Here is a 20,609-nt window from a genome sequence, read left to right as displayed (position 1 = left end):
TAGGACTTCAGTAATACACAAACATATGCAACAGTTTTGTGATTTTTGAGTACATGAATTTTGAACTGCACTACTACTGCATAAAGTGGCTTTAAGGTCCGTATCCACAGTGGCTTAACTAGAGTCTGATGGGCCCCAAAGCAAGATTTGGTCCCGGCCCCCACAACCTGATATATATATGTTCTCCATCGTGGTATATATAGATCCAACTTCCTGCTATATATTTCCCCCTCCTGATAGGTATCCTTTATCCTTGGCCCCATCCTATATAAATCCCCCAGTCTGGTAATATGTCCCTTATCCTGGTATATGTCCTTGATCCTGGGCCTCATGCTGTTATATGTCTCCCATTCTGCCGCTGTTCTTTAATACATAGAAAAAAAATAAACCATTGTACTTACCTTTCCTTCGCTCAACAGTCGCCCGGCGTCCTCTTCTTAAGCCGGCAGCTGACTTTAGTGTGCAAATGATGGGAGCCAATTGATTTTAGGCAAAAGCCAGCAGCCAACCTGAGATGAAGTCTATGTGACCTCTCTAGATACTGTAGAGAGTTGAGCTAAAGTCTCCCGTTATGGTCTAGCTATGAAAGGGAAACTGTGATACCCAGAAATTCTTAATACCCGCAGATATAGGCATAGTAGCTGATAAATAGCATTTCATTCCTATTGAGATGGCTTACTGGATCAGCGCCTACAGGGAGAAAATTAAGTTTTACGCTAACCGCAGCCTCTCGCTTCGAGTCATTGGAGCGGTAACGGTCACTGCTCACTACACAGTGAGTCTCTGTAATTCCTCCCCGGCACAGTGATTGACAGCCAGCCCAGCAGCCTGTGATAGCGATTACAGAGCAGACTGCCAGTCAAAGTGCCAGATGCTTATACCTCCACTCACTATGTAGTGAGTGTTGACTGCACCACCCTGATCACTGGAAGTGAGTGGCCACAGGGAGAATATAACTTCACTTTCTCCCTACAGCTGCTGCTCCAGTAAGTCGGTTACACAGGGTTTTAACTCTATTTACCTGCAGATTACCATTATATCCATTTCTGGATATGACAGATTCCCTTTAAAGTTAGGGCTACACTACGACATGTTGTGTGACACATTGCAACACTGAATATGGTGGCACGGTGCCGCGCTGTGACCTAGAACATACACAAAGTTGCAAATGTTTCTAAATGTTTCCTATCACTGGTCACAATTCACACGTGACACACTTGCCATAGACTTCAATGCATGTGACTCCCGTGCAACTTATTTACTCCAAAATCAGAGAAGCTGCACAGATGTTTTTCTAGTCTGACTATCTAGGAATTGTTGTCGCGTGACCCGTCTCCCAGGCTAATGGGATTTCGATAGAGATTTTGCAGTCCTACACGGTGGCTTTCGGCTACATCTTGGATCAGGTCTAAGAAGCCTCAGCAACTGTTTTCTCCAGGTTTTTAATAGCCATTTGCCCACTTCATACACAGAATTTGCTTTGCCAAAATTTGTGGATGTTGGGGAACAAAAGTATTTTCAAAAAGACTAATCACATTAATGCCACCAAAATGAGTCTCCTGACCATCGGTGGTGAACCACTAGGCTGCACTCCTCTGTTCCTCACCCAGAAGAAATGTGGTCTCTTCCTTTGCTCTCTAAGCACTGACCTCAGCCCTTCTATAGCCTCATACCCTTCAACTTTTCATCTCTGCCTCCACAACCAATCATTACCAGCCGCTGCTACATGTGTACCAAAGCCAAGTTCGGCAAATGTAGCAATATGTCCTATCACAGATTTTCCTATGTGGATATTACGAAGAAGACAAATCAAGCAGGGTCAGTTTTAGAGGTTGGAAAATTGCTCAAGGCAGTAACCTGTTTGATGTATGGTGGTATGGACCCAGTATGATGGTATTATTTCAGGCATTGTATGGCACTATTTTTAGGCAATGAATGGGAGCTTTATTTAGGCAGTGTAGGTCGGTATTGTATGAGCATTGTCTGTTAATATTTTTGGGGTGCACTATGTAGGGAAAATAAGCAATAAGCACAAGCCATTGAGAATGTTAAGTTAGAGGGTTTGTCTGTTTTCTGAGACGTCCACTCCCCAAGGCGCGGTTTGTTTAAAAAAACATGCAAACTGTGTTTTACTCACATCTCTGGGTCCACTGATGAGTTTACGCCACAAGTCCTGGGGTCTGTTATTGTTTAGTGCGCTGACGTAAAGTCAATGGCGCTGCAGACAATCAGTGAGATGAGCAGCTCTGCCCGAGTAGACGACATGAGCCATTGATTGCCCGCAGCGTTGTCAAAGTGATGTCAGCACTGTAAACAACTGACACTGTGAGCGGCAATGATGTATTAGCACTGGACCCAGCATTGGTGAGTAAGGCGCAGCTTTGCTGTTAAAACTGAACTGCAGTTGGAGAACAGGGTTGTTCTCAAAACTGAAAACCCTCTGTCTACATTCTATCTATCTCTCTATCTCTCTATCTATCTCTCTATCTATCTATCGATCTATCTATCCACCATAAGATGCCTATATAGCACCTCCATACATACACTAGTAGAACTAATATACAGTGCCTGTATGACGTAGTGTTTGTCTATTGAATTATCTATCCTCAGATACCAGGGTTCTGTGAACACTAATAGTTGGATGACACACTAAGCTCTGCTATATCTGAGCATTTTTGTAATTGCAAGAATACCATCTTATTGCATTTTGTCCTGTGGGTCCTTTCTAGTGCAAGGTCCCACGCCTGCCATAAAGTTTCTTTCCACGTGCAAAACCCTCATGTGCTTGCCTCAGTTGCCTGTGTACTGAATGGGTTAATAGCCTCTCCCCCTGGGGTTTCAGCAGCATAGACAGACATTCCTCTCCTCCTCCCTAACATCCTCTTCCTCCTCCATCCCTTTCTCCCACCCCTGGCTGCTGCCCCCCTTGCCTCCTCCTTTCTCCCTCAGTCCTGGGTGAGGAGACGCAGGGAAACACTGGGCCATGAAGAGTGGGATCCTACTAGCCCTTGTTGCCCTACTCCCCCTGTGGTGCCAGGCTCAAGAGACTGAAGAACAGCGGTCCTGTGATGGGGCATTTGATTTGTACTTCATTCTTGACAAGTGAGTGTCTAGAGGGGGAATGTGAGGGGAAGGCAGGCATGTAGGACGCCACAAAGGCAGAGTTTTCAAGAAATGGGCTAAGTTTTGTCTTAAGAGAGTGGAGCAGAGTGCATACAAGGTGAAGAGCCCCGCCATAGATTAAGGCCGCCAACCTGCCCCAGGACCTGGTAGACCCTCACTACTCTATCCGCTTACTTCACCGCTCTACATTCTTAAATGTCCTGAAGAATATTTAGAATTGAGAGTCCTCAGTGGTTGATACCTTTTAATGGCTAACTGAAAAGATGGTAACATATAAATGTCCTGAGTCTTTTGACTTGTGTATTCACGTTCTGGAAAATCCTGACTCTTATGTGCCATTACTTCCATCAATCCTACTGTTCGGGGGCATTGCTGCCCAAGCTGTTGGCACCCACACTGGGGGAAAATGTCCCACCAGTTCCCACACCTCTATAATTGAGGGCTCTCAATAATTCCTTGCACTAGCATGTAACATGTAGTACGCTATGTACATTCCTTCATCAATGGGATTAATGTCTGGCTGAGAACAAAAGTATTTGCCCCCCTGATCCTCAGCCTAAATTGACGTACAGGTTTGCATTGAATATTTCAAGAAGCTTTCCTTTCTGTGTACTTAAGAATAATGGAATAACCCGTGAAGGTCTCTGGAGGTTCCATTATGTGAAGCATTTTCGGTGGCTTTCCTGCTGCTGGTCAGGCCTATGGTCGATCAATACTGCGGCCTTCCCTGGGGATAATTCAGACAGGGCATAAGAAGCGCATGAGCTGGGACCTAGTTTTTGTACAGAGCATGTGACAGATGGACACATCACTTGGTAAGACTTGCCATGATGGTCTGAGGTGTTACATGACTACACTGTGCACATGGTTACTTGTTGTGGCGCATTGACGTGTACAGCATTGCACACTGCTGACCATTTGGTGACAGTGGGCTTTGTAGTGAGGCTGGCTGGAGGATCCATGCTGAGGTGGGCTCGGGAAAGACTGCATAAAACTCTCTTTGTTAGGTTTCTGAAGCAGTGACCTGATGCTGCGTCAGCGACTGAGCTGCGGTGTATGTGTGTTTACGGACAACTTCAGAAACCGCTAACACACAGACACACACATACCACAGATAGCGACTAAACTACACAAATGCAAACACAAAGCTGCACCACACACAGACACACATAACACAGATAGCGACTAAACTACACAAATGCAAACACAAAGCTGCACCACACACAGACACACATAACACAGATAGAGACTAAACTACACAAATGCAAACACAAAGCCGCACCACACACACACACACACACAGTCAGATAAACACATAACACAGATAGAAAGAGACTAAACTACACAAATACAGACACACAAAGCCGCACCACAAACAGACACACACGTAACACTAAACTACACAAATACAGGCACACCAAGCCGCACCACACACAGACACACAGATAACACAGGTAGAAACAGTCTGAACGGCACAAATACAGATACACAAAGCTGCATCATACACAGTCAGATACGCACATATAACACAGATACAAACAGACTAAACTGCACAAATACAGACACACAAAGCCACACCACACACAGTCAGATATACACATATAAGGCTAGCTTCAGACTAGCGTTCTTGGGCGCAGCGCAGGGCCGCCGCTAAGCCCTGCCCCAGGCCGCGCCCCCTCTGGTCAGTTCCTCCTCTGTTCGCATGAGGCTGCATGCGATCAGGGTATCCTATATTACGCTGATCGTGCGCTGACCGTGCGCTGGTCTGATTTTGCTGGCACTGCACCCAGCGCAAAAAAACACTGTGTTGCATTTTTGTGCTCTGGGCGCAGTGTCAAAAGCAAGTGCGCAGCGCCAGCAAAATCAGACCAGCGCACGATCAGTGTATCCAACGCTAAATATAGGATACGCTGATCGCATGCAGCCTCATGCGATCAGAGGAGGAACTGACCGGAGGGGGCGCAGCCTGGGGCGGGGCTTAGCGGTGGCCCTGCGCTGCGCCCAAGAATGTTAGTCTGAAACTAGCCTAACACAGATAGAAACAGACTTAATTGCACAAATACAGACACACAAATCCGCAGCATACAGATACACACATACAGCACACAGACACACAAGCAGACACACACACATACACCACACATACATACACCACATAAACACGCCTACACCACACAAACACACACACATACAGGGCTGGACTGGCCATCTGGCAATTCTAGCAAATGCCAGAAGGGCCTGTCTGGTCATGGGCCGCCTTGTCTGCTACGTTGTTAACAGAATCAGTGTTCTCAAGACAGCCATACTGTTAAGAGTTGTGACGGAGCTCAAAGTAGCTGACTCGGTCACTTACCCCAGCAGGCCACAGGTATTATTAGAAATATTGGTCTTGTAGTAAATCTTGATTTCCTCCATCCAGGGTATTATTAGTAATACATCCCATCTGGTGCTTGGGGATGAAGACAACATGGGCCTGTGTGATTGCAAATGCCAGGGCTGAATTTCAGTCCCAGTTCATACCTGCACACACAAACAACCAGAACTGTAGCTACATACACCCACACACAGACACGCATAGACCCACAGATACATGCAGAAATGTACAGGCAAGCACACATACAACACATCACACAGATACGTACAAATAGAATTTCAGATACACCCGCACACATACAACATACACACTTCTATATACCTGGAAAAAAAACCCTGCAGATATAAAACCACACATAATTGCATGTCACAGAAATCCAAACACCAGACAGCTAGAGCTGCGGATACCCCGAGCCACACCACACACCCAAACAAAGCGAGGTGCAGACACATGCACTCACACATACTTGGCAGGCTGTAAACAGCTCATATACTGAGCACCGCTGAAGTTTATCACCTCCAAGGAATTAGGAGAAATGATTGGTTTTGCCTGTACACGATGTTACTAGACGAACATCCGGTACAAATCTCAGAATGTAGATATATTGTCTTTGTATACATCCTGATACTAAATCTTCCTTCCATTATTCTGTATGGACTGCCTTGTATATTCATGACAACAAACTACAACACAAAGCCCTAGTATTAGATTCCTGCTAAATCCCATGCATTCCTGAACTAACTAATATACCCAAATTAAATGGAGCACTGTCCACTTAAAGAGATTGTCCACTTTGGACGACCCCAGTGCTGTGGCTGCCTTCCATGAAAATGAGCCTATCCTTGCAGATTGCAACTACATTTGGCACTTGTACTAGATCACTGTAAAATTTGAGATTAAAAAGGCAACACCCTCAGTATACTGTACTGTAGAATGAAAAATCCATTGCTGAGGTCACCAAACACCAAGCACTCGAGTACTCAATCATGCTTTAGGCTCCGTTCACACTGAGTTTCTTTTTTTCTTAGGCTAGTTTCACATTTGCGTCTTTGTGCGCAGTGCATTGTGCGCAAGTATAATTACATGGAAAAATGCACATGCGTTTTTGCATGCGTTTGTTTTTTTATGCGCATGCGTTTTCTAGGTGTCACATTTCACAGGAGGAAAATCCTTGAAAAATCCTTGAAACAGACTCCACCAGTGGGACACCAGTGGGCGTGTGTCATGGGAAGGGGGTGGTTTAAACCAGTGTCTAGACATGTTTACTCTTAACACGCATGCGTACGCAAACGCAGGCGTACGCATGTCCATGCGCACGCCTGTGTTCCCATAGACTGTAATGCGTTGTTTTGACGCATTCCGTGCGTAAGCGTACACATACATTTTTTGATGCCTCTGGGCGTACCCAAAAATGCAACATATTGAGTCCGGCGCGTCTAGGCGCACACCTCGAAAAACGCATGCGCACAAAAACACACGCGAATGCATGCAAACGCAAGACCATGCGTACGCCAGGTTAAACATAGGTACGCATGACACATGCGCATGAATGTGCACGATGCGCTGCGCACAACAACGCTAATGTGAAACCAGCCTTAGCAATCCATAAACCACACATTTTCAAGCAGAACCCACTTGAGGAAACTTTTTTGGGAGGTTTTGGAAGCATTTTTTTCTGAAGAGTTTCTTAAAGTGGTTTGGAAGAGTTTTTTTCCTAAAGGGTTATATGCAGCCTTCTGATTGTGCAGTGTCTAGTTAAGGCTGGTTTCACATTAGCGCTTTTTAAGCGCACGCACGACCGGGGGTAGCTCCGCCCCCGAGCCGGCTCTCTGCCCGGCGTGCCCGTCCCTTGCTTGTAGCGCCGCCTCCTTGCGCACAGCGGCGCCTGCGATCGGCGCACCCTATCTTTAGCATAGGGTGCGCCGATCGTGCGCAGGCCGTGCGCTAGTTGCGCTTTGACCTGCGCTGCGCACTTTTGACGGTGCGCCGTGGGCGCCAAAATCAAACTCGCATCAATTCAATAATGATGGCCTGTTCTGAAAATAGGCCATTAATTATACAGTCTTGGAAAACCCTTATCACAGGTATTTTTAATTTAATATAATTCCTGCCTAGTTTTATCTGCAAATAAAACAGGGTATGGGGGTAACTTGCTAATCGCTGGGAGTCCAGCCACTGAAAAGCGGAACGTTTGCATGGCTTTCTCCAGCATTTTTATTGACAAAGCAAGGAGTGGAGGCTGAGCATGTGCACCTTTGCTATATTCAATTTGCAGCAAGAGAGCCACTTTTTTGAGATTCCTGAGCCTCGATCTTGGGATCGCTGGGGAACTAAACGATGGGACCAGCAAGTTATTCAGCATCTATTTGATAAAAGATAACCTGCTTTGTTGTGTAAAATTCTTTAATGATATGGACAACTATGGCTTATTACAGCTTGGTTACAGTGGTGATTGAAAGTTTGTGAATCCTTCAGCATTTACCACATTTGTTCATAAATTTGACCTAAAATAACTTTACGTTTTCACACAAGTCCGAAAAGTAGATAAAGAAAAACAAGTCAAGCAAATAAGTAAAAATATTAGACTTTATAGTTTTTTAAAGAAGGAAAATAATCCAATATGAAATGTCTGTCAGTGGCAAAAGTATGTGCAGATAAAAAATTGTCCTAATAGCCTTCTGATTTATCCAGGTGATCTTTAGCAACAGCAGATGTGAAGTAAAGTTCTTTTTCGAGAGCAGTTGTTTTCTCCTTGCAATCCTGCGATCTGCTGACCTGTTGCTATGTGGTTGGTTTCCCTGTCTACTGAGCTATTGCCTTTTCTTCCCTGTCCAAATGCTGATGGTTCCAATTGTCTATGTTCCCCCTTCTTGGTTTGCTTCTCTCCAGGTGAGTCCCATTTTGGTCTGCCCTATCACATTCTGGGTTGGGTTTTATATATTCAGCCTTCACTGCACTTCATTGCTGGCTATACTTTTAGGTGGACTTGGGATTAGGAGATCCAGCCCTTCAGCTAAGGGTTTTAGCTTGCTATGGTAAGCACAATACGAATTCCTACAGTGTGTCTGTTTGTTTTTCTTCCCAGTTCCTATTCCTTTCACCTGTTTAGGTTTCTGGGAGGCTATACTTGTTCCAGTTCCTTTGGCTCTCCTTAGCTTTCCCCTTATACCATATATGACCGTGTTTTAATTTTCTTACCCTGGGTTTTGTATCTTCTTGCACACTTTCCTCTTCTCTTGTTGGCAGTGTGTTGCGGCCTCCCCTCTAGTTCCTAAGAGGGCATGAGAAACCCTTGTTTGCTTTTTAGGGAGCCAGGTCTAAGGTGGTGTTATTGAGTTGTGTTGTTTGGGTCTTTCTAGTCTGTTTAGGGACCAGTTGTATGTGGGTGCTGTGTCTCTCTGTAGCAGGTCTTCCCTTTTTCCGTTAACTGTGAGTGACTTTGTGCTACGTTCATATCATTGTATTCTTCTGATGGTGGATTGATGAGCATTAACATTAGCTAATGCTAGTGAAGGCTTTAGCTGTTTAGAGGTGACCTTCGATTCTTTTGTCACTTAGTGGACTATGATACACCTTGCTCTAGAGTTATTGTAGGTGGTTGACCATTCCTTGGGAGGGTAATATTGGTTCTGAATTCCCTCCATTAATACGCAATGGACCAAATTCATCAAAGCAATTTTACCAGAAAACTGGCGTAAATTCTTTGAAAAGTGGCAACATTTTGTACAGCTCAGAATTCTGAAAACATTCTGCAACTTTTGATGTTTTCACACCAGTTTCTCCCAGCTCCACCAAAATAGGTGGTGGAGTGAAGCCACAGTTCCTCTAATTCATGACAATCTGTGACGTTTTTTATGTCAGATATATTGCTGAAATCATGGACTGGAGTAAGATTTGCGTCAAGGCACATGCGACTCGTCAGACTCTCCTGATTCATTAAGAGTGGTGTGCCTCTTCATGAATCAGGAGCCTCTAACTTCACCATGCCCTCTCTTAAAGACTGGTGAGCAAATCAGTGGTCTTGATGAATTGGAGCTGATCTGTCTGACTGGATTGCTTAAGTCCAAACTCTTTAGAAATTATTTTGTAACCGCTTCCAGCCTGATGAATGCCAACAACTCTACTTTTGAGGTCTTCAGAAACCTCCTTTGTTTGGGACATGATACACTTCCACAAACGTGTTGTAAAGATAAGACTTTGATAGATCCATCTTCTTTACATATAACAGATTGCTGAGTCACACCTGAGTGTCATCCTATTAATTGAAAGGTCTACACTAGACTCTAATTTCACCTTTAAATTATGTGCCAATCATAAAGGTTCAAATACTTTTGCCATAGACATGGGATATGGAATAATTTTCCTCATTTAAAAAAAGTCTATAGTTTTTGAAATTTTGACTCATTTTGTTCTTTTTATTTACTTGTAGGACTTGTGTGAAAATCTGGTGTTGTTTTAAAGCACCACTCCAGTGTTTGTTTTTACTTTACTGCTTTACTGCCGGAGTGGTATCAGCTGCTGTCTTCTGTTATCGTCTGTTATCGGTGCCACTTCGGTCATCTTCTGCAGCTATTATGAATATAATATATACACTCACTGGCCACTTTATTAGGTACACCTGTCCAACTGTGTGTTAAGACTTAATTTCTAATCAGCCAATCACATGGCGGCAACTCAGTGCATTTAGGCATGTAGACATGGTCAAGACAATCTCCTGCAGTTCAAACCGAGCATCAGTATGGGGAAGAAAGGTGATTTGAGTGCCTTTGAACGTGGCATGATTGTTGGTGCCAGAAGGGCTGGTCTGAGTATTTCAGAAACTGCTGATCTACTGGGATTTTCACGCACAACCATCTCTAGGGTTTACAGAGAATGGTCCGAAAAAGAAAAAAAATCCAGTGAGCGGCAGTTCTGTGGCCGGAAATGCCTTGTTGATGCCAGAGGTCAGAGGAGAATGGGCAGACTGGTTCGAGCTGATAGAAAGGCAACAGTGACTCAAATTGCCACCCGTTACAACCAAGGTAGGCAGAAGAGCATCTCTGAACGCACAGTGCGTCGAACTTTGAGGCAGATGGGCTACAGCAGCAGAAGACCACACTGGGTACCACTCCTCTCAGCTAAGAACAGGAAACTGAGGCTACAATTTGCACAAGCTCATCGAAATTGGACAGTAGAAGATTGGAAAAACGTTGCCTGGTCTGATGAGTCTCGATTTCTGCTGCGACATTCGGATGGTAGGGTCAGAATTTGGCATAAACAACATGAAAGCATGGATCCATCCTGCCTTGTATCAACGGTTCAGGCTGGTGGTGGTGGTGTCATGGTGTGGGGAATTTTTTCTGGGCACTCTTTGGGCCCCTTGGTACCAATTGAGCATCGTTGCAACGCCACAGCCTACCTGAGTATTGTTGCTGACCATGTCCATCCCTTTATGACCACAATGTACCCAACATCTGATGGCTACTTTCAGCAGGATAATGCGCCATGTCATAAAGCTCGAATCATCTCAGATTGGTTTCTTGAACATGACAATGAGTTCACTGTACTCAAATGGCCTCCTCAGTCACCAGATCTCAATCCAATAGAGCATCTTTGGGATGTGGTGGAACGGGAGATTCGCATCAGGGATGTGCAGCCGACAAATCTGCGCCAACTGTGTGATGCCATCATGTCAATATGGTCCAAAATCTCTGAGGAATGCTTCCAGCACCTTGTTGAATCTCTGCCACGAAGAATTGAGGCCGTTCTGAAGGCAAAAGGGGGTCCAACCCCTTACTAGCATGGTGTACCTAATAAAGTGGCCAGTGAGTGTATATATATCTTGTGACAGAGTACCTGGTGATGTAATAGAGGGGAGATTTGTTTCACTACGCCTAATGGCGTTCAGTGATATAAAATCCAGAGTTGTATTTCCTCCAGCACAGTAAGTGTTGCGAGGGTTAAGTTATGTTATAGGCTGGTTTTTAGGGGGACCTTCATAGAGCGGGTGGGAGAGTGGCCCCCCATATCACCCCCTACAGAGCTAGCAGCACTGTGTGCTGACAGGACCTTGGTGAGGTCACAGTCATGTGATCAGTCACTTGGTCTGGGCTTAAATGGCTGAAGGGAAAAACTCTCAGTGTTCAGTGCGTTTGCCTGGAGAAGGAGCACTCCATGAAAGTGCTGCATGGACGTGAGAAACTGAACAGTGTGTGTTCTGCCAGCCGTGAGTGGGAGGGACTCCGCTCACAGAAGGGCTGTTCTGCCACCATTTTGTTTTGTTTTTCTGTTTTGCCCAGTGGACTGTATTCTTCTTTATGGGTTTATGCTACCTACAATAAACCCAAGGAAGTTCTTAAAACCGAGGTGTACCCGTGTCTACCTCCGTGTGCAGCCGAGTGAGCCGATCAACCACAAATATAAAGTATATATAAAAACTTTTAGGCAGATGTGGAATAAAATGCTGCAAAGTAAGAATGGTTTCAAAAATAGAAGTGATAATAGTTTATTTTTATCAATTAACAAAATGCAAAGTGATTGAACAAAAGAGAAATCAAATCAATATTTGGTGTGACCGCCCATTGCATTCAAAGCAGAATGTAAGCATTAATTCTCCTAGGCAAACTTGCGCACACAGATTTTGAATGAACTTGGCTGGTGCCAAAGGAAGCTGTCTGAATGGCTCCAAATTTATTTTGTCACAGTATCTACTATATAATTGCCAATCAAGCTGACCGCCTTATTGGAACACCCAAGCAAGGGCTATCTACCGTGGTCGCAGCTGTCGTAGGGGCCCGGAGTGTTAAGGGTCCGATCGCGGAGCTGCAGCCGCTCATTGGCTGTGCAGCTCCTTGGCTGCAAGGCTGCAATTGGCCTGACGCTGGCTGATCTGTGCGCACAGGACCTGTGATGAGGTCACAGGAGAGGAGGAGTCAAGGGTCATATGATCGGGGTCTCGGTATGTGCCGGACTTTGCTGTGCTGGTTGTCATGGTGCTGGATGAGGGGAAGTTTATGTGTGGGGTCAGGAGGGGTTTACAGGGTGGATGTAGCAGAGCTGTGTGTGTACAAGGTGTACGGTATGGAGCCACATGTGTACGGAGTGGAGCCGCGTGTGTACGAGGTGTACGGAGGGGAGCCGTGTGTTTACGAGGTGTACGGAGCGGAGCGGCTGGGATTCATATCCCCCGCCGGCTGAGCCAATGAGCGTTGCCGTGCGGGATTTGAATCCCCCGCCAAGCCGTACCCCTGGCCTCAGCCAATGAGCGGAGCGGGATTCAAATGCCCCGCCAAAGCCGCGCGGCTCCGCTCATTGGCGGGGCGGGGGATTAATTACTTACATACTTACTTGACCGCGCGGTGCTTCTCTTCTCACCGGAGACCGGGGTAGGAGTGCGGTGTCGGAATCGCGCATGCGCATATTATTCGGTGCCATTTTACTGAAGACACATTTGCAGTGTGCCTCTAGCAATATGTCGCTGGACAGCGCGGTATGGGCATGCGCATACTCCGGCGCTCTTCCCCCGCCCTCCTGCAGAACTTGACGGCGCTGGAGCACAGGGAAGAATGGTAAGTATAAATGTTTTTTTTTGTATGTGTGCAGTTTAATAGGGTGAGAGAACCCTACATGTCAGGATAAGGGGGTGAGAAGTAGCATGCATACCAGGATAGGGGGTGAGGGGACCATGCATATCAGGAAAGGAGGGTGAGAGGGCCATGCATACCAGGAAAGGGGGGGTGAGGGGACCATGCCTCGCGGTTTTGGCAGGGGATTCAAATTTCACGTTGCACCACTCATTGGCTCAGCTGGCAGGGCGGGGGAATTCAAATCTCCTGCCAAAGCCTCGCGGCACCGCTTATTGGCTGAGCCACCCACCGGCGGATGCTCATTTCACCGCACTCCCGATGCAATAGCATCGGGCCTATTTCTAGTGTGTGTGTGTGTGTGTGTGTGTGTGTGTGTGTGTCTATATATATATATATATAGTAAGGTAGCGCTTATTGTTAGTTTTGGGAGACACTCACTTGGCAGCAGATTAATAGGGTCATGTACAGGTTTTTTCACATAAACAGTCCATTTTGGTTTATTCAAGCATCATAAACCACTGTAGGCCATGTTACACTTCACAGGCTTAACACATAGTCCAGAACATTTACAGGTTATGGCTTTTCCTTGCAGCCCCTAAACATGCTGGACCTCTCTGTCCAGTGACTGTGGGCGACCGCACGCTAAACAGTTCATTAAAGTTAATAGAACCTCACAAGCACCAACAGTTATTTCCCCCTGTCCGGGGTTACCTCTTAGGAGCTCCTGCTTCGCACGCTGACTCCTGTCAGTACTCTCTCTCAGGGAAGCTGCCAAACTGGGGTCACCGTCCCGGACAACGCCTTGCTCACCAGGCCACCTGACAGTCCAGATCCACAGACGGACAGTAGCTCCCCCAATGCAGTGCCGTCACTGACTCTGCAAACACACGTGGCCTGTCTGTGTGCTATTCAGGACGTTCGTCCCCACTTTGGAACCGTCCAACACACAGGCCTCACCGGGTGCTATTCAGGGATCCAATTTTCCTCCCAGGGTCTCCCAACACACCGGCCACCAGGTCCAGGGCCTCAGCGGGTGCTATTCAGGATGTCCGTCCCCTCCTGAGACCGTCTAAGACTCATGCCTCACCAGGTCCAAGGTCGCAGCACGTGCTCCAGGGATCCGATTCTTCTCCCAGAATCTCCAAATACTGACCCTCCAGGACCTTGCACCCTGAACCATTCAGGCACACACTCTCTCTCATGTGTCCAGACCTCAGGCACATTATATGGTACATAACCACACTCACAGGTGAGGTATGGATCACATGGTTATGACCTCACTACAGGTCCTATTACACACACCCAGCCATACACATACAGGCTTTACTTTGGGCATTCAGACACACACCCCTGGGTGGGTTTGTAGGTGACTGGTTCCACCCATCTCACCAAGTCACCTTGAAGCTTCCCTTATACACAGTAACAAACCCTCAGCAGCACCTCTGCTGATCAATACACATTCCAGATTCCATCACAAGGCACCCACCCTTGTGAGACATATTGGCCATTTACAATCCTGCCACTCACCATTTCCCCATCACAATAAAGGAAACGCCTGCATGCATGTCCTGGGAAGCCCATACAGCGCCTTCTATCTGTCACAGGGGTCACTGCACCACAATATATACAGTGTGTATATATATATATATATATATATATATATATATATAAACAGAAAACAGGTGAAAGAACTATGTCCAAGTGACTTGAGAAAGCCTCATACCCTGAGCCACAACATTGTGTACTTTGGGCGTGGAATAACGTTTTTTCACCTGTGTTTTGCTTGGAATGGAGTGTGACGTCTTTTTCTTTTATTCATTATAATTTTTCCACTGGCTGATGGATTTTGAGGATTGAACCCACATCTCGAAGGACTGGTGTTGCTTTGCTTCCTCCTTTATATATACAGTCATGGTTGAAAGTGTTGACACCCTTGTCATTGTTCAAGAAAATTAAGTATTTCTCTCAGAAAATTATTGCAGTTACACATGTTTTGTTATACATCTGTTTATTCCCTTTGTGTGTATTGGAACAACACAAAAAAATGAAAAAAGGCAAATTGGACATAATTTCACATGAAACTCCAAAAAATGGGACAGACAGTGTTGACACCCTCAACTTAATAAATTGGTTACATATTGGTTGCATATTCTTTGGAATAAATAACTGCAATCAATCGCTTCCTGTAATCATGAAAAAGCTTCTTAAACCTTTCAAATGGAATTTTGGACCGCTCTTCTTTTGCAAACTGCTCTAGGTATTTTCCTATTCGAAGAGTACCTTTTGCATGTCTGTGTGTATACCAATTCGATCAATGACGTCCCAGATGTGCTCAATGGAAGAAAAGATTGAAGATGCTGTAGGCCATTGTAGAATGTTTCAGCCATGCTGAAAGGACCAAGAACAACATGAAAAACCACCTCTTAGGACACTTTTGAGAAATTGACGTATAACTGGTTCCGCGATTGATCCACTCTGTAATGCAGGTAAAATTTAGCATCAAATACTAAGCTTAAGTTGTCTACTCTACTTAAATCATCAAAATGCGCTGGAACGACATTGGGCTACAAGTTAGATGTCCAGCAACAGGTGTTCAAAATGACCTCACGCCACCACTCTCAACGACTATAATGGTGCTCATCGAGGTGGGAATGGAGGCTAGAATGAAGGTGTATCCTTTTCAGCGATGAGTTCGCTTTTGTCTTGGCTGCAATTACAGGCGAAGATTGGTATGGAGACCAGGTGGGCAACGCCATGGTGAGGCCTTCATAAGGGAATGTCAGACTGATCCTACTCCTGGAATTATGGTGTGTTGTGGCATAATGTAAGGTAGCTGGAACCTTCTAGTTTTCATTCCAAGTATGGCGTTACATTCATTTGGTTGTGGAATCAGTGATACGCCCATTTCTCTAAAGAGTCACAGGAACAGTTTTCTAACAAGATAACCCTAGGCAACATATTGCTCATTCTACTATGAGCAGCCTGCATGGTCTAAATGTGCTACCATGCACTGCAGCATCTTTGGACTTGTGTCCCATATAGCACATCTGGGATATCAGTCATCATCAATTGCAAATTGAGCTGCCAGCAGCGGATCTTGATGATTTCCCCAAGTGCACTCAGCATGGAGAACGTTCCTCTGACAACCATTAATATCCTTATTGATAGCAGCCAAGTCATGTAAGTGTGTGTATTTCTGTGCGTGGTACTAATACTCAATACTTAGTAAATCGGGATGTTTTGAACATTTTGTTCCCATTTTTTCATCATTTGCATATCATTAAAATGACTTTCCATCCTGAGATGTCCATAATTCTATGACGTTTCCTTCTAGCTGCTGCAGTTTCAATGTTGAGTAATGTATATTTGGTATGCTGGGCAGTAGAATTGTACATAACAGTATATCCTATAATATGAATGTACAGTATATACAGTTTGTGCTATATATTGGGGTTCTGTAAATCCCAGTATTTTACCTGTGTTATATATGGTACTATTAACATGCTAAATCTAGTAGGTTACAATGAACGTGTTCTTTGCCTAGCAGAGTATCAGTAAATATATATCTAGTACTATAATGTATATTTCCGGTATGCCTGGTCAAATAGCTGTATGTCTAAGTATACCTGTTAATATAGATACATATGTGCTATGTGTGGCAGGGAGCGATATGTTGGTTCTATTGCATTTGTACTGTGGTTTGAATGTAGAAATACTCTACGGAATTTCAGTCCCGTGAATTATGTGGTGCTAAAAAGTGGACATTCGCTTTATTCTCCACCCTCCCCTCAAAGCTTGCTCCTCATCTTCTGGTAACTAAGCATATACCGTAGCTTTCCTACTAGTGATCCGAGTCGGAGCCATTCATGAAAGGGTTACGATCCAGGCTTCCGGTAATGGATGTCGAAGCCTTGGGTCGGCCCACTCTTACCACAAAGAGCTGGACTTCTGCTGGTGCATTTCAGGAAGATCGTTAAGGAGATATTTAGTGTGTTTGTTGGGACATTCACAGATTCCCATGTCATGCCGATGATACTATCTCGCTTCCATTTCCTCTGCTGATGTCACACAGTCATTTGTCAATAATTAGAAGACCCTTTCATCTGACTTTTGTGACTTGGTAAATAATGTGCAGGCCTAGGGCACACGTCCTATGTGGTTGGAAAAGTTAGAGCCACAGATAACCTGCACCTGAGGCTTGTGACCACCATTGATTTCAATGAAAAAGTGTTTTAGATGTTTTTCACTGTATGATCATATTATTTGGGCAGAAATAAGTTGGCACATATCTTATGGTATTGAATGAGGCAGGCATTGTCTGGTCCATACAGTATACATGTTTGCAGTGACACATGATGGCAGCATTATATAACACTGTTATGCTGGGCCTTGGGAAGGGAAAGACTAGTCCTCCATCTGCAAAAGGGCCTCCAAGCTTAAGGGTATGTGCACACATTGCAGATTCGTGTGCGGATTTTTCCACGCGGAATCTGCAGAATCCGCAGGTCAAAATGCCTGCGGATTTCCTGTGGATTTGGCCTGCGTTTTTACACCTGCGGATTCCTATAATGGAATAGCTGCAGTGTTTCCACGCGGAATTTTCCGCAGCATGTGCACAGTGGTTTTTGTTTTCCATAGGATAACATGGTACTGTACACTGCATGGAAAACTGCAGCGGGAAAACAGGGCGGGAGCGCAACGTCTCGCTGTCATTCTTGCAAAGGATTTCTGGTAGCGGGAGCGTGGAGAGAGGCGGGAAGGCTGCGCAGGACTCCAGAAGGTGAGAATAACAATATTTTTTATTTTTTTAATTATTTTTTACATCCTATCTTTTGCTACTGATGCCACATAGGCAGCCTTAGTAGTAAAAAGTTGGTCACACTTGTCAAACACTATGTTTGACGAGTGTGACTAACCTGTCAATCAGTTCTCCAAGCGATGCTCCAGATCGCTTGGAAAACGCTAGCATTCTGCAAGCTAATTACGCTTGCAAATCGCTAGTTTTTCCGTGGGAAAATCGCGGGAATTTAAAATGCGATTTTCCCGCGGAATGGAATTCCGGAATTCTCGCGGTAACTTCCGCGAGAGTTCCGCTACGTGTGCACATAGCCTTATTCTCCATCCAAGTGGCCAGTAAATAAGCCAACAAGCCACTTCAATATAGTAGATCACACTTGGTCTGATATACGGTAAGCTTGTCTGTGGTACAATTATATTAGCATTTGGGGCCCCACTTTGTATTCAGCCAGTCCTGAATATATCACACAGGTCTTAGGCACTGTACATGTATTATTAAAGAGGATGTCCACTACTTTTACACTGATAGCCTATCCTTAGGATAGGTAATCAACATCTGATCAGCCAGGGTTCTGACACCTGGTACCCCCGCCAATCAGCTGTTATCTGTGGTGGTAGCCACCGGGCGCAAGTTCTTACTTGCGGAGCTGGCCGTCTACTTGTAGTGGCCAGGGTTTGTTACTGCACATCCGCCTCCTATTGGTTTGTATAGGAGGTGGACATGTAGTACCCTCCGGCAGCCACTACAAGTAGAGTAAGTACTTCCGGCCTGCAGCTGCCGTCACCGATAACGGCTAATGGGCCGGGTGCCAAACCCCCGGCTGATCAGACATTGATGACCTATCCTAAAGGAAGGCCATCAATATAAAAGTAGTGGACATCCTCTTTAAGCCCTGTATGCTGCCATGGTTACTGTACACTGCTGAAGAACACATTATATCGTGGTGGAATCAACAGAAGATAAGACTCCGAAACCTTCTACCCAAAGGTTTTCTGTTACCATATAATACATTTGCAATTAATTTCAAAGACCATGTCTTCATTACCTAATGGTCATACTTTCAGTGCAGAATGATAGCATTGCGTAGTATCTGTACACTGTAATTCATTCTGGTCATCATGGTCAACGTGATCAATAACGTGCCTACACTATAATTTATGTTCTCTGGAAGGTACTTAATGAACGAAGAAATAACTTTATGTGAAACATTCATAGAAAACATGAATTGAAAAATGAATGGAGTTATTAGCTGACCATATTAATTGACGACCCAATAGCGCTATTAATTGAGCACTGAATGGCTGTATTAAATATGCAATGAATTGTAGAAGTATTAGAGCATTGAATAAAGGGACTAATGGACGACTGAATGATGGCTTTAGTAAGACTATAGATTAAGTACTGGATCACAGTATTAATTTAGCACTAAACTACAGTATTAATCTAGTCGTGAACTACACTATTAAACAGTGAGTGGTGGCATTAATCGAGCACAAAATAGTGTTGTTGCGCATTGTCTTTTATATTAATTGTAAATTGTGCGTGGATGAACATTGTTTGAGTATAGGGTAGTCGGCTTAGTATTGAAAAGCGGTGGTTTCCAGAAATGGCTGTTGGTCACCTTTGGAGTTTTAGGACCACCTTCTGAGTTGGCCTTCACAAACATTGTAGCCCCACATTGAAGTGCTGACAACTCCGCTTTTGATAGACTTGCTTTACTGTTTGCTTGTTTCTCTCCAGCCCAGATTCTTCCGATAAGCAATTTTGCACATAGTTTCTTGGTTTGAAAAACCTCAAAGTTTTGTTTACGTTGCCAAAAAGAGTTCATCTCTGCAAATTTTTGTCTGAATAGTAAGTAGAGAATTGTTTGAGTTTTTTGAGTAAAATATAAATCGAAGCCATGGGTTGTTTAGATCATCTTGTCCTTAACCATATTACGGCTCTGACCAGCCTATAAGTTGTGATATAGCACTCATAAACTTCTAAGGTCCTGTAATGCCTGCACATGAGGAAAGAGTGAATTAGAAAACCTATACTACATTTCTACTTGGAGGTATTTGCTAATATTATTATTATTACTCCTATTACATATTGAGATAGGATCTTGGAGATGAGAATGCCACTTTAAGCTATGTGCCCACAGTATCGTTTTTAAACGCTCAGGAAACGGGTCTCCTTCCCAGAAAACGCGCGGAAAAAAACGCGCGTTTTTTGCCGCAATTTTTGTGCGTTTTTTGTGGAAAAAACATGCATTTTTGATGCGTTTTTTTTCCGCTAAGCATTTCCTTAGCGGTAAAAACCGCATCCATTGGCACAAAAAGGCCAAAATGCATTAAAATGAATGGGATGCTTCTTTTAAGCGTTTTTGATGCGGTTTGACCCCGAAAAACGCATCAAAAACGCTTAAAAAAAAGCAACGTGGGCACACAGCCTTAAAGTTGCTTCTGTTTATCCATGTTGTACTTGGTGCTTGTAGTGGTAGATGACTATGCACCAGATAGTCATTTAAGTTCCTTCCTTTCGTTTCCTTTTCTTTTGATATTTTACTGACGCGTACAAACTTCCAATATACCTATCCAGTTTCAAAACTGGCCAGTGTAAGTTTAACAGGCTCTGCACCTCCTTCAATTTGTTACCAAACAAACCAATGAGACGGATCTACCTCAACAAATTTATAGGATTTCGAGGAATTAACAAATGCGATTTAACACTAAGGGTATGTTCCCACGGTCAGTAAACGCCGTGGGTT

The 20,609-nt window shown here is 44.6% G+C and overlaps 1 protein-coding gene across 1 annotated transcript in view; it reads left to right on the top strand.

Moving 5' to 3' along the window:
• Positions 1–2,927: 2,927 nt before the first annotated feature.
• LOC141100063 (anthrax toxin receptor 1-like) overlaps positions 2,928–20,609 on the top strand; it is a 108,809-nt gene continuing 91,127 nt past the window's right edge. The window contains exon 1 of the mRNA XM_073588257.1: positions 2,928–3,102. Coding sequence (XP_073444358.1) covers positions 2,984–3,102 — 119 coding nt within the window. The 5' untranslated portion in view covers positions 2,928–2,983. The remainder of the gene's footprint in view (positions 3,103–20,609) is intronic.

The sequence above is a fragment of the Dendrobates tinctorius genome, unplaced genomic scaffold (genome assembly GCF_039654945.1).
Source record: "Dendrobates tinctorius isolate UK_male_01 unplaced genomic scaffold, ASM3965494v1 ptg000103l, whole genome shotgun sequence".
Lineage (NCBI taxonomy): Eukaryota > Metazoa > Chordata > Amphibia > Anura > Dendrobatidae > Dendrobates > Dendrobates tinctorius.
The sequence above is the reverse complement of the archived record's forward strand: the minus strand, read 5'-3'. Positions and strand labels throughout refer to the sequence as shown.